Source organism: Paroedura picta, chromosome 4 (genome assembly GCF_049243985.1).
Source record: "Paroedura picta isolate Pp20150507F chromosome 4, Ppicta_v3.0, whole genome shotgun sequence".
Lineage (NCBI taxonomy): Eukaryota > Metazoa > Chordata > Lepidosauria > Squamata > Gekkonidae > Paroedura > Paroedura picta.
The window spans coordinates 114260043-114272360 of NC_135372.1; the positions used below are offsets into that span (position 1 = coordinate 114260043).

Below are 12318 nucleotides of genomic sequence, written 5' to 3' on the forward strand. Positions count from 1 at the left end.
GATGGCCACCCTCCGCAGCACTGAAGATACTAGAAGCTTCTGCTAAAAAGGAGAATTGGCAGCTCTATCTCCATTATGAGGATGATGCTTCTTAGTGACCGTATAGGAGCCCAGTTCACAAATTACAGTAAACTCATATACAATACATGTACAATATGCAATTGAGTTTTCTTTCTTTGTGCATTGGGTAATTCTGATGTTGCACTTAACACGTGTATAGCTAAATATGATATTTAAACCCCACAGTTAGCCAGGTAGCAGTCCTTGATTATATTTGCAAAGTGAATGCATATTGCTTTTTTCTTACACACACATATATATGCAGGTTGTATACGTATTCACTGTAACACATGTGCAGGACTGCTGTCTAGATCAGTGGTCCCCAACCTTTTTATCACTGGGGACCGGTCAACACTTGACAATTTTACTGAGGCCCGGCGGGTAGTCTTTTGCCAAGGGACGACATCATCACCGCCTGAACCCCTGCTCCACTTGTTTTCCCACTGGCCCCCCTGTCTTCCTGCCATCCGCTGGGGGGCGCTGCCAGCAGCATCTGCGCAGTGCCATGCCAAGGGGGAGCCCCAGCCATGGCAGCCACTGGAGAGCACCAAAGATGAGCTGGCAGCAGAGTGGCAGGGCAGCCCCCGAGGCAGCAGCCAGGGAGGAGGACAAGGAGGAGCCGCGGCCTGGTACCGACTAAGCTACGGACCGGTTCCGGTCCCCAGACCGGGGGTTGGGGACCACAGGTCTAGATCACTGCCTACGTTTGCCAGGTGTGGGATCAATAAGAGATAAAATGAGAAACTGGCTGTGAAACAGATACTTTCATTGAAATTCCACATTACATTTTAAGAAGCATTTTAAATCAGCGAAGTCTTCAAACATTGACATCAAAAGTGGCAATAAGAGTTTTGATAGGGAAGTAAATATTGTCAGGTTCTTTAATACTAATTAATTCACTGATCACCACTGAGATAATTTTAATTTCAGAAAACTGACAATAAAATTCTTTGAAAGCTTTCAAACATTCTTATGAAAACTGCCAAAATTACCAGTGAGATATTTTGGTTCTCTGCCCATTAAAAGCCTTTTAGCTCATTTTCCAGGCCTGCCTTTCAAAATGGCCTGCTTTTCGATGTTAATCATGATCTCACATGATGTAACTGACATATCTTCTTGACTGTGGATTATTACAATAACCAGCTAATTTTCTTCTTTCCCTTTTCCTTCAACATCAGATGTAAAACCACAAAGCATGAATCAACAAGACAGGGTTTACATGGGGATTGGACAAATTAATAGATAACCAGACTGATCATGCTGGATACATGCAATGTTCTGGGCCATAGGAAGTGTGACGCTGATTTTTTGAGGGACAACTGCACAGGAGGACATATGTGGTTGTGTTCTGCTAGATTCACTGGAAGAATCTGGCCAGCAGCTTTGGTAAACAGATGGGTAGCTGTGTTTGTCTTTAGCAGTAGAAAAGAACAAGAGTCCAATAGCACCTTAAATACCCATTATGCATGGGCTGGAACGCCCACGCTGGTGGTGGCAGGGCTTCGGGGAAAATCCCCAATTATGCACGCCACCGCTGCCAGCACGGGCATGTCCTGGCCCAGGCGCAATTCTAGGCACATGTACCTGCTAGCAAACCAGGGACCAGTCTGCACCCACAGGATTCAATACATTTTAGAAGTAGATTTTTCTGTTCTGCACAGGAACATCCAGCTGCCAAAGCACATTTAAAGTGCATTATCCTATGTGTGCGGAATTGGGCCAGGATTGCATTGTTGATGGGCCTTCAGTTTGATCCAACAGGGCTCTTGTGATTGTTCTATGATAACCATTCCTTGAACAACCTAAAGTAAGATTGACAAGACACAAACCATACTTGACCTATACCTGTCCCCTGGCCAAGAGTTCCAGCAGGGTTTCCTTTGTCTTTTCATCAACCTCCTTGGTGGCAGTGACGTCTTCTTGGAAGATGTATTAGATCTTGAATTGCAGAGCCCCATCTATCAGTCACGGTCAGTGCTTGTATCGGAATTCTACATACTTTGTCTTGTTTTGTGAAACAGAACAGGTGGGATATAAATTATTGTCATTATGGCCAGCATGGCCTAGGGCAGGAGAACTAGTGTGATGGTATGTCGTCTGTGAACATTTTCCTATCAGTGGCCCAATGGAAATATGCCTGAAATAGCTACTCTGCTCATTGTCTCTATCTAATCTGTGTCTTAGCTCCTTGTTCCAGTGGCTTCTCACAGCAGCTGATACAAACGATGTGTTGAGTGTAGAACCTTTCAGCAGACTGCCCAACAGCTTGCAGTTCTTCCTCCTCCTGCCACTAATCAGAGATTCTAATGCGGAAATATTTATCTCGTAGGGACTCTGGCGATCAGCAATAAGACCACCACCACCCTTGGGATTTCATTAAGGCCAGTGTAATTTGAGACTGAAAGCTTCACTCCCTAGCTTCATAGCACTTTGGATGTTTGGAACGTGGCTGAGCTACCTAGTAAGCTGCCTCTTGTTCTCCTTTGCCCACTTTTCCAGCGTGTTCAGACCTTGTTTAACTCTATCTCTATCTTCCGGGGTGTTTGCTACTCCTCTCAGTTTAGTGTCATCTGCAAATTTAATGAGGAGTCCCTCTACCCCCACAACCATATCATTGATAAAAATGTTGAAAAGTACCAGACCCAGTACCAATCCTTAGGGCACCCTATTGCTCATCTCTCTCCAATCTGATGAAATAACACTGACAACCACTCTTTGGGTATCGTTTTCTAACCAGTTCCCTATCCAACTAACTATCTGAAAATTCAGTCTGCAGTTATCCTATTTACCCAGCAGAACATCGTGGGGAACCTTGTCAAAAGCCTTACTGAAATCCAGGTAAATAACATCAGCTGCATTTCCACAATCTAATAAGGCTGTCACTCAGTCAGAGAGGCATGACCTGTAGGAGACAAATCTCCTTACAATTTCCAAAAAAACATACATTCTGCCTGAAACTGACCCATAAGTAGAGACCAACCATGCGGCACACACCCAAAAGAAGAAATAGTATTCGCTTGTTCTCATTGGGGTGCAGAACACATACTCCACGATTCCCATGTGAAAGTCAATTTTTTAAAAAAAGATACAGGCACAGGATTCAAATTAAAGGAATACCAGTGACCTCCCTGATAGTCTAAAATAGGCTGTGAGTGCATTATTGCACTCCATAAAAGTGCCCCCTTTGCTCTCTGTCACTCACTCACATATACCACAAGTTTATATAACTGATCTGTCACCATCATGTGTAGTTTGGCCATTAGCTATACTGAACTACTGTTCTCAGCCCTCAGAAGTAACATAGGAGCTTCAGACCAGTGCTAATCCATATCAGCATGAGTTAGGGTTGCCGGGTCCCCCTGGCTGGTGGTGGGGAATGAGTGGGTGGGTAGGATTGCCAGCTCCAGGTTGGGAAACTCCTGGAGATTTGGGGATGGAACCTGGGAAGGACAGGGACCTCGGTAAGCTACAGTGCCTCAGAGTCCACCCTTCCAAAGCAGCAATTTTCTCCTGGGGAACTGATCTCTGTAGTCTGGAGGTGAGCTGTAATTCCAGGGGGTCCCCAGGTCCCATCTAGAAGCTGGTACCCATAGCATGGGGAAAGGGAATGACAGTGTCAAACCCACATTGGCAAGATACTTGTTTTTCTTTGAGGTTTTCTGTTCCACTTCCAGGAGAAATGGCCATCTGGAACTCCCATCCAACCAAGCCGGCGCATTCAGTACAGTCCGTGAGAGGAAACTGCAATACATTAGGAATGAGGAATGCCTCTCAATATACCCGGGGGGGGGGGACTGTCTAATAATTTTATTCTAAGTAGCAAATAGTTTTATTAGAAAGCAGCTTGGTATAGAGGCAGAAGATGAATTCCTGCACAGGATCCTTTACTGCTCAAAGCACTGCTCCTCCATCTGGTATTCTAACTACCTATACCTTACACTGGCCTTGTAGTCTCCCTGGGTCTAGCATTAGGACTGTTGATCAGACCTGCATTCCATGCGCAAAACTCCATCCCAAATTGTGAAAGGGGGCTTCAGCCTTCCCCTACTCCAGTCTGAAACAGCCCTGAGAAGCCAACTAGTTTCCCCACTGGGGAAACTTACATATACTGATGGATACATACAAGTTTCCCCAACAGGACAGCTTCCCAAGGCATGGCAGGTGGGGTTTAAGCTCCTTCTCTTTGCATGCCCTGGTGACCCTGGTCCCTATGCTGATTTTTGCCCTCATGATGTCAGAATGGGGTTCCCAGCACGGAACCCAAAACGCATGTCTGATCAAAATGTGCAGACTTGGGAAGACACGAGGATTGTCTAAAAGTTAGGCAGTGGGCAGCATTGGCCCCGATACTTCTGGTCCCTGGTCCCTGTTTTAAACAGTAAGCAGAGCAGTGCATGAACTTATCAGTCACAGTTCCCAGCATCTTTCAGAAGCATTTTTAGCAGTTGTTGATTAGCTTCTTTATACACTCTTGGAGTACAGAAGACAGACGGGGCTCTCTTTCCTGTCTGAACACCTGTGTCATGTATTTTATCAACAATACTGCAGTATTTCCATCTTCCCTTTGAAGAGCTAAGATGCTGAAAGTTGGATCTAAGGGGAGCAATTTAAGCTCACAATGGGAAGTGAGTAGATCATCTGGGAACGAAAAATATGGCTTATTGTTTAATTTCCCCCTTTCTTCTTTTTAGCCCCCTCTCCTTATACACTCCCTTTCTTTGTCAAAAAATAATAATTATTTGTTATATGTGTTGTTATAAATCAAATAAGTTGAAACAGTTCTTAAAAACAAGAAACCAAGGAGATCTGGTGCTAGTTTCTTTCTGTTTTATTTCACCAACATTTAGGAATCTTATATTTTACTTTACTTGGTTTGAAATTAAACGGAGTTTGATTCCGAGCAGGACAGGAAAACAACAAACGTACAAAACCCACCTCGTTTTGGATTTTAGGATCACTTTGGTAATGGACAAAGAGTGGTCTATAGATCTTGCTCAGCATTTACTTTCCTGCTAGTGAAAGTGCAACCAGCCAAAATCTGCAGCCAGAAGTTTAAACAAAGGAAGGAGGTAAGGAACAGATTCTCTGACTCTGCTTCACTCCATTCTTCTGGAACAGGACAGCTTGAAGTGCTTTCTGCCTTTCTGAGCTGGAGCCCCCTCTCTCTGCCTTTGTAATTGCTTGACAATACAGGAGTAAAAATAACCAGCCTGCATCTGCAGAGAGATAAAAGTTTGCCTTTTGTGTCTCTATGAGCAGTGGGACAGCAGCACCAATGGAGCAGTGTGGATATGACACATGGGAATTTCTGACATATCTCTCCCTACCCTGACCTTGACAGACTCAATAAAAAGGGGCTTCACAGAACGGTGCCCACACAGTCACTCAGCCCCGTGGCCAAGGTTGGTAATAAAGAGCATGTATGTGTTGCATGTTTGTTCTGTACTATTAACCTGCTTTCGTTAGTGTGGAAAGACAAAGAAACAGGAAGCATGTGGCTAGAGTGCTAATTCAAGAGGGGTGGTGTGTTCAAGAAAAATGCACATTTACCAAAGTATGAATCGACTGGACAAAGACACTAACAATAGCACATGCTGTAGATGCAGCATTTTGTCACGTATGATACTAAACAAAAATACTCTTTTTTGCCTGTGGCCTCTGTGGTTCAGAACCATTACAGCAGCTGCCTACAAAGGGATTTGTGGTAGTACCTCAAGGGTTGATGGCCTAGCCACACTTGCTGGTCAGAGATCCGTTTTTCTAGGGCTCTTGCAAAAGTTGTGGTTGCATAGTTTAGTAGCACTCCTCATAACAGTTGTGGCTACAGCCTATCATCTTTACCACAGATGGACTAGCAAATATGCAGGTGTTTGCTCAGTCAGAGATAAAGTGTAGCATCATCTACAAGACCTGACCTGGCACAGTAGTAGAGACTAGAACACAAAGCATACTCTATGGATGGACTTATCTCATCTCAGCAGCTTCCAGGGATTATTGCAAATAATGGCTGGCTGATAGACTGATCTTGTTCTCCAAGGTGATTCTACAGTTCTTAAGCAAGAATAGCATGCTCTGGATCACCTAGCACAGATTAGTTCTTTTTGACCAGTAAATAGACTCTGGCACTCTGGCTCTTGAGAGCCAGCTTGGTGTAGTGGTTAAAAGTGGTGGACTCTAATCTGAAGAACTGGGCTTGATTCCCCACTCTTCCACATGCAGTCAGCTGGGTGACTTTGGGCTAGTCACAGTTCTCTTAGAGCTGTTATCACAGATCAGTTCTCTCAGAGTTTCTTTGAGACCTTTTTGGGTGGTGAAAAGTGGGATATAAAACCCAACTCTTCTTCTCTCTCAGCCCCACCTACCACACAGGGTATCTGTTGTGGAGAGAGGAATGGAAAATGTTTGTAAATCGCTTTGGGACTCCTTCTGACGGTGAAAAGCAGGGTGTAAAAAGCCTAACTTTTGTTTTGGAATAAAGGCCTGGTGAAGAGTGTAAAGAACTTGTTGATGCTGCTGTTATTTATTATGCTTGAATCACGAAGTGGACTTGTACTAGGGGTCTGCCTTTGGTTTAGCAGCAGAAAATGGGCAGCTGATCCAGAAGAATTAACTCTGGTTAGAGGAAGACAGATTGATGTACCATAGCCCACCAAAACTTATGCAGCTCAGGCCAAATCCACTGTTCTCTGCACGGGAGGAATCTTTACATTCTTAGTAGAAAAAAAGGATGGTGAACAGTTTCTTGGGAGTATTATATTTATAGTATATATTGATACTGCGATTGGTTCTTGGACTGACATCCTGTTTCCCTTCTTCTCAATGTTTCTAGAGTGTTTCTTGCCTACTTGCTGCTGTCCAAAATTTCTCCTTCCAGCCGGCAAGATGTCTGCTCATATGTTAGACATGAGCGAGTTTGGGGAGTCTGCTGAATACCTCAGGAAAAGTTATGAGGAGCAGATGAAATATCAGAATATCCCGTTTGATGGTAAGAAAACATTTGTGGTTAGCAATAGGGTAGATACCATGCCTTTTGCTGCCTTCCTTCCCCGTGTTGTGGTCTCCAGGGGTACCATGGTGTGGTTTAATCTCGCTTCCCCACAAATGCCATGCATTTTCATGCAAGCAATGGAGATTTCTCAGCATATCTCCTCCTGGGGTGCAAAAGGGAGTCTAGGAACAGGTTACTTCCTTTTACAATTGGAAGTTGCATAGATGGGGAATCCATAGTAGGTGTAGCTTCTCCTATTATTCCAAATTTGATGAAATAATCCCTTTTGGGGGGTTATGTTGATGTTTCAGTGGAATGGAAAATAGGTGAGCCTTTCTATCTTTCCTCCTGTCTCTTGTACATCTCTTGTATTATTTATTTATTTATTTATTTATTTATTTATTGTATTTGCATACAGCCCTCCCCAAAGGCTCAGGGCAGTTCACATAACACAGAACAGAAACAATACAGATAACTTAGATTAATAATAATGAATGAGGTGCAGGTGGTACAGCTACTTTTGAGGGGTGGTGGTGGTGGTGGTTAGATTCTTCCATGAATAGAGCTCTGTGTAGTCTGAGACAATTATACCCACACCTAGGAAAATGCCAGTTGAGAGTAGTTTCCAGGCATGGTTATAATTAGCTCTTAGGTGCCTGATCATCTTTGCAACTATACAAAGAGATGCAGATGTGACTGGGATTGTTGTAATTGCACCACTACATGTGAAATGGGGCATCAAACTGATAAAGTAGTTCTAAAATGACTATATGAGACAGAAATGCTTGGTTACTAGAAATATATGGAGAATTTTTATCCAGGAAAATATTAGACAGGCTTCTGTCCCGTGAAGATAAATCGAGTTTACAGCAGGATTTGGTACTAGATTCCTTGCATATACTGTTCTACTGCTGCCATTATCATATTTCCTGTGGGTGATTCTATTGTCCTTGCATCAGCCTTACATGATCTAGGAATGATCTAGTTTGTTTCAGAATAGATATCTCAAGGCTCATGCACAAAGAATGTGGGGCACAATGCTTTTGCTTCTCCTAAAATATATTTCCCACCTGGCTCAGCTCTTGGGGGTAAAAGTGTCATGGGCAGAACCAGAATCATAAACACATGGAGATGTCCCATGAGCCCCTGCCAGCGTTTGCTCTAGACATTTCTGATTGAGTCTTGAAATGGCTACTCCCACCTATTATTAAGATATTTTTAAAATTTACATTTATTTGAGGCATTTACTGATTGGAAGTATTTATATCCTGTTTTCCTGCTAGATTTACTCTTATAAGCCTGGCATCATTTGGTTCCTGGGACAATTAATAATTAAACAGCCTAGGTATTCTCATCATAGTTGCAGCCAATTATCTCTCCTGAACTTTTAAAGTTTACGAGTCACTCTTAAAATTTGTTCTGGCATGCCAAGATGTACCTTGGGTAGAAACAAATTTTTGCACACAATTTTGAGTAGAACTGTATGTTTATATTAAGTGGTATCAAGTTGCTTCTCAGTTATGGTGACCCGATGAATTAATGTCCTCCAAAATGTCCTGTTAACAGCCACTCTCAGTTCTTGCAAACTCAGTGCTGTGGCTTCTTTGACTGAGTCAATCCATCTCATGTTGGGTCAACCTCTTTTCCTGCTGCCTTCACCTTTTCCTAACTTTATTGTCTTTTCCTGGGACTCTTATCTTCTCATCACGGGACCAAAGTACAATAGCTCAGTTTGGTCATTTTAGTTTCTAGGGAGAGTTCCGGCTTCATTTGATCTACAATCGAATTTGTCTTTTTGGCAGTCCACAGTAGCCATAAAACTCTCCCCCAACATCATATTTCAAAGGAATATGCCATCTTCTTATAGCTTTTTTCAGTGTTCAAATTCTGCACCCTTATCTAGTAATGGGGAATACAATGGAATGATATAATAATAGTAATAGTAAAATACTACTAGTAATATATTATAATATCCTGCCCTTCTCGATGGCCTTGGTTGAATTAACTTGATTTTAGTTGCCTGTGGCACATTGTTACACTTAAAGATCTTTTCTAAGTCCTTCATGGCTGCTCTTCCCAGTCTCAGTCTCCTTCTGATTTCTTGGTTGCAGTCTCCTTTTAGCTGATGATGGAGCCAAGAAATAGAATGTTTGGAACAATTTCCATTTCTTGATCACCATTTTGTGCTTAATTTTGCTAGATCATATTGTTATGACATGGGAAAACTACTGAGAATGGCAAACGGCACGCTTTTCCTGAGTGTTGTGTTTTCTCTTTTGGGGACCCTAAAGGGAAGAAGAGGATCTGGGTTCCCGATGAAAAGGAGGCCTATATTGAGGTTGAAATCAAAGAATCTTCTGGTGGTAAAATCACCGTGGAGACTCATGATAAAAAGGTAAGAAATGTTTTTTGAGGAAGCTTATGTAAACTATTTTAGTTTTATATTTTAGAGGCTAATCAATGAACAACAGAAATGGACCTTCTCCATGCCCTTACCCCAGTTGAAGGACTTGTATTACAACATGGGAAAGATAAACGCCCACCTCCTGTAAATCAGTGGATCGAGGCCCTTACAATTTCATCAGAATTTGAATTTATGGCATATAGATGACAATTGCATAGGGATGGTGTTTTTTATAGAAACTTATGTAGATTTACCTCCACTGTTGTTATGTAAAAAGAAAAAAGAAAAGAAAAAGAGGTAAGCAATTTCCCAACCGATACACAAGCATAAAAAGCAAGGAATCATGTCTGTATGTCATCATGTGGAAAAGGAATACTTTCCTCTGTTTCTGCTGTCCTGTCCTGATAGTTCATTGCAGAGTTTCTCTCGAATAAAGGACATTGCTATGGAAATGGAAGATCTTAGAATATGGAGTATCTAAGAATGGTGTATTATCTCCGGTTTGTGCTGACAAGAACATATAAGGAGATATAACATAAGAAGAGCCTGTTAGATCAGGCCAGTGGTCCATCTAGTTTAGCATCCCATCTCATACGGTGGCCAACAACAGAGCATAGAAGTCGAAGCTTTCCCCTGATGTTGCCCCCTGGCTCTGGTATTCAGAGGTTAATTGCTCCTGAATGTGGAGGTTCTTTTTAGTCACTATGACTAGTAGCCATATATAGTCCTATTTTCCATGAATCCAGTTCTCTTTTCAAGCCAGCGGTTTGTGGTTTTCTGTATATCTTACTGTACATCCTACCCCAGTAATTGTTCTGAAATAATTAAGAATTGAGACAAATTATTCCATCAAATGAACAACGCAGTTGGACATCCCCCATATTTCTATGCTGTGCTGCTTCATGAATGGGAAGATTGTACTAGTTTGTGTGTGTGTGTCTGATAGACTGCAGGTGTTCTCTACTTCTACATTATGGGGAGTAACCACATCATCGGTTATTTCTCACCCAAATAACAAAACCTCCTACATAATCTCTGTTAAATGTTACTAGAATGGTTGGTAATGGAACTAAAGAGGATCAATGGTCAAAGTACTCCTGGAAATAACCCTCACTCAGTCAGATAATAGTTCCATATGAGTAATTCTTCAAAATGTATACAGTGGTTTATCCTAAGCACACAATATGTTTCATGTACCTGATTTTAACAGCAAAAACAAAAACAACAGAAATGCGAAAGCATAAAGAAAACAAGACTGTTGTCTAAGAAAGCTATAATTTTGATAAGAGACTTTCCATAGATCTCAGGGATTTAAAACAATTCCTTTAAGCAATGATGTTGCAAGAATAATAGTGAAGTTCCCCATCCTTTAAAATCATTTCAGCAGCTGTAACAACAGGCGGAATGATCGGCCTTCTCTAGCCAATGGCCACAATGGCCAATTATCCAGCTATGCTCAGAAAAGGATAGAAGAATAATTGGTTATATTTGCTCTCAGTAACAGGAATCATCTTAATTATTTTTGTTAAACAAGGAATGGATTCAAGGGCTAGCAATCAATTTGTTTTTCAGTCAGCAAACAATTTTCAAATTCATTTATTTCCAAGTTTATATGCCGCTCTTCCCTGAAGGCTCAGGGCTCATTTTGTTTCAACAAGCTAAAAGTGTGCCCTAAATGAACTTGCATTTTTTCCTAAACTTCTTCTGTGTCTAATCATCACCATCATTGAAGACTTTTCTACAGTCATCTTATACCAACCTAATGCAACCAGCAGTACAAGTAAAATCACACTATGGCGAATAATCGAGCAACAAACTGTTATTATCTAAACTCACATATCTTCAAAGAAATGGGCTAGATGCTTACTTTTCTTAACAAAAATAAAATTGGGAAACTCAGAGAACCCTGTTGCATACTTTACTATAACAGTATATCGATATGGCACTATTAAATTTCTAATTTTTTAAAAAGACAAGAGAAACCTGCTGTGCGGAAATGCAATCATTGCCATGCTGCATTAGCCCCTGTGGTAGCAGCAACCTGGAAACAACATAAACCTGTGTGGAAAACACCAAACTTTCTCTCTGTGCCTCATCAAGACTTCTGGTTGCTTAGTTTTGTTTTTAGACACCAGACGTGTCTGTCTAATTAAGCTTACCCTGGGGAGCTTGTTTTCTTTTCATATGAGCAGTAACATTTGTTAAAGAATTCATTCTCCTCATGTGTAATATGATAGTTACTCCAATTCTTGGATTTATAAGATCAAACTAATTCCAGTTATTATAAGTAATGAACTGTGCACTTCAGCTGTTTGTCTAAATAACCCCACACTTTCCTGATTAAAATTCTATGGCATATTATTTTGTTTAGGTTATATTTATCTGAGTAAATATGACAGCGGCAGCCGCACTACAGCCGCAGGAGCTATTGCAGTGTCATTACAGGAGTCACGCCAAGATGGGTCTTACTTATCCAATCCCTAAGACTCCAGTCTTGAAAGATGATGGCATTTACTTCCAAGTAAACATGCACAGGATTGAGTTGCTCAATAAAGCATAGGGATCAACAATCTGTTTTGCTGTGTTTCTAGCCTAGTGTTGAGGGCCTGAAAATTAATGGAAAGTGGTTTCTGCAGAATGGAGGAACAGAATCTCAGAGATGACCTGGTGGTCTAATAGAGTTTGAGAGGTCCAAAGGGTTGTCTGTTCTTATCATCTCCACAAAACAAAGCACTCTGCAATTCAGAATGCTTGACCAATGCCTACCTAGAGCTTTCTTGGGGGGAAAAAATCAACAAAATAAAAGTACAGACATTCAAAAGCAGCATCTGATTGCTGAATTCTCTTCTCATCAGGACTTCTCCTT

At 41.6% G+C, this 12318-nt stretch overlaps 1 protein-coding gene across 2 annotated transcripts in view; it reads left to right on the plus strand.

The window, feature by feature from the left end:
- The first annotated feature begins 5325 nt into the window (after window positions 1-5325).
- MYH7B (myosin heavy chain 7B) overlaps window positions 5326-12318 on the plus strand; it is a 54502-nt gene continuing 47509 nt past the window's right edge. For both annotated transcript variants that reach the window (XM_077335260.1, XM_077335259.1), the window contains exons 1-3: window positions 5326-5462; window positions 6890-7045; window positions 9340-9443. In XM_077335260.1, the coding sequence (XP_077191375.1) occupies window positions 6943-7045; window positions 9340-9443 (207 nt within the window). In that variant the 5' untranslated portion in view covers window positions 5326-5462; window positions 6890-6942. The remainder of the gene's footprint in view (window positions 5463-6889; window positions 7046-9339; window positions 9444-12318) is intronic.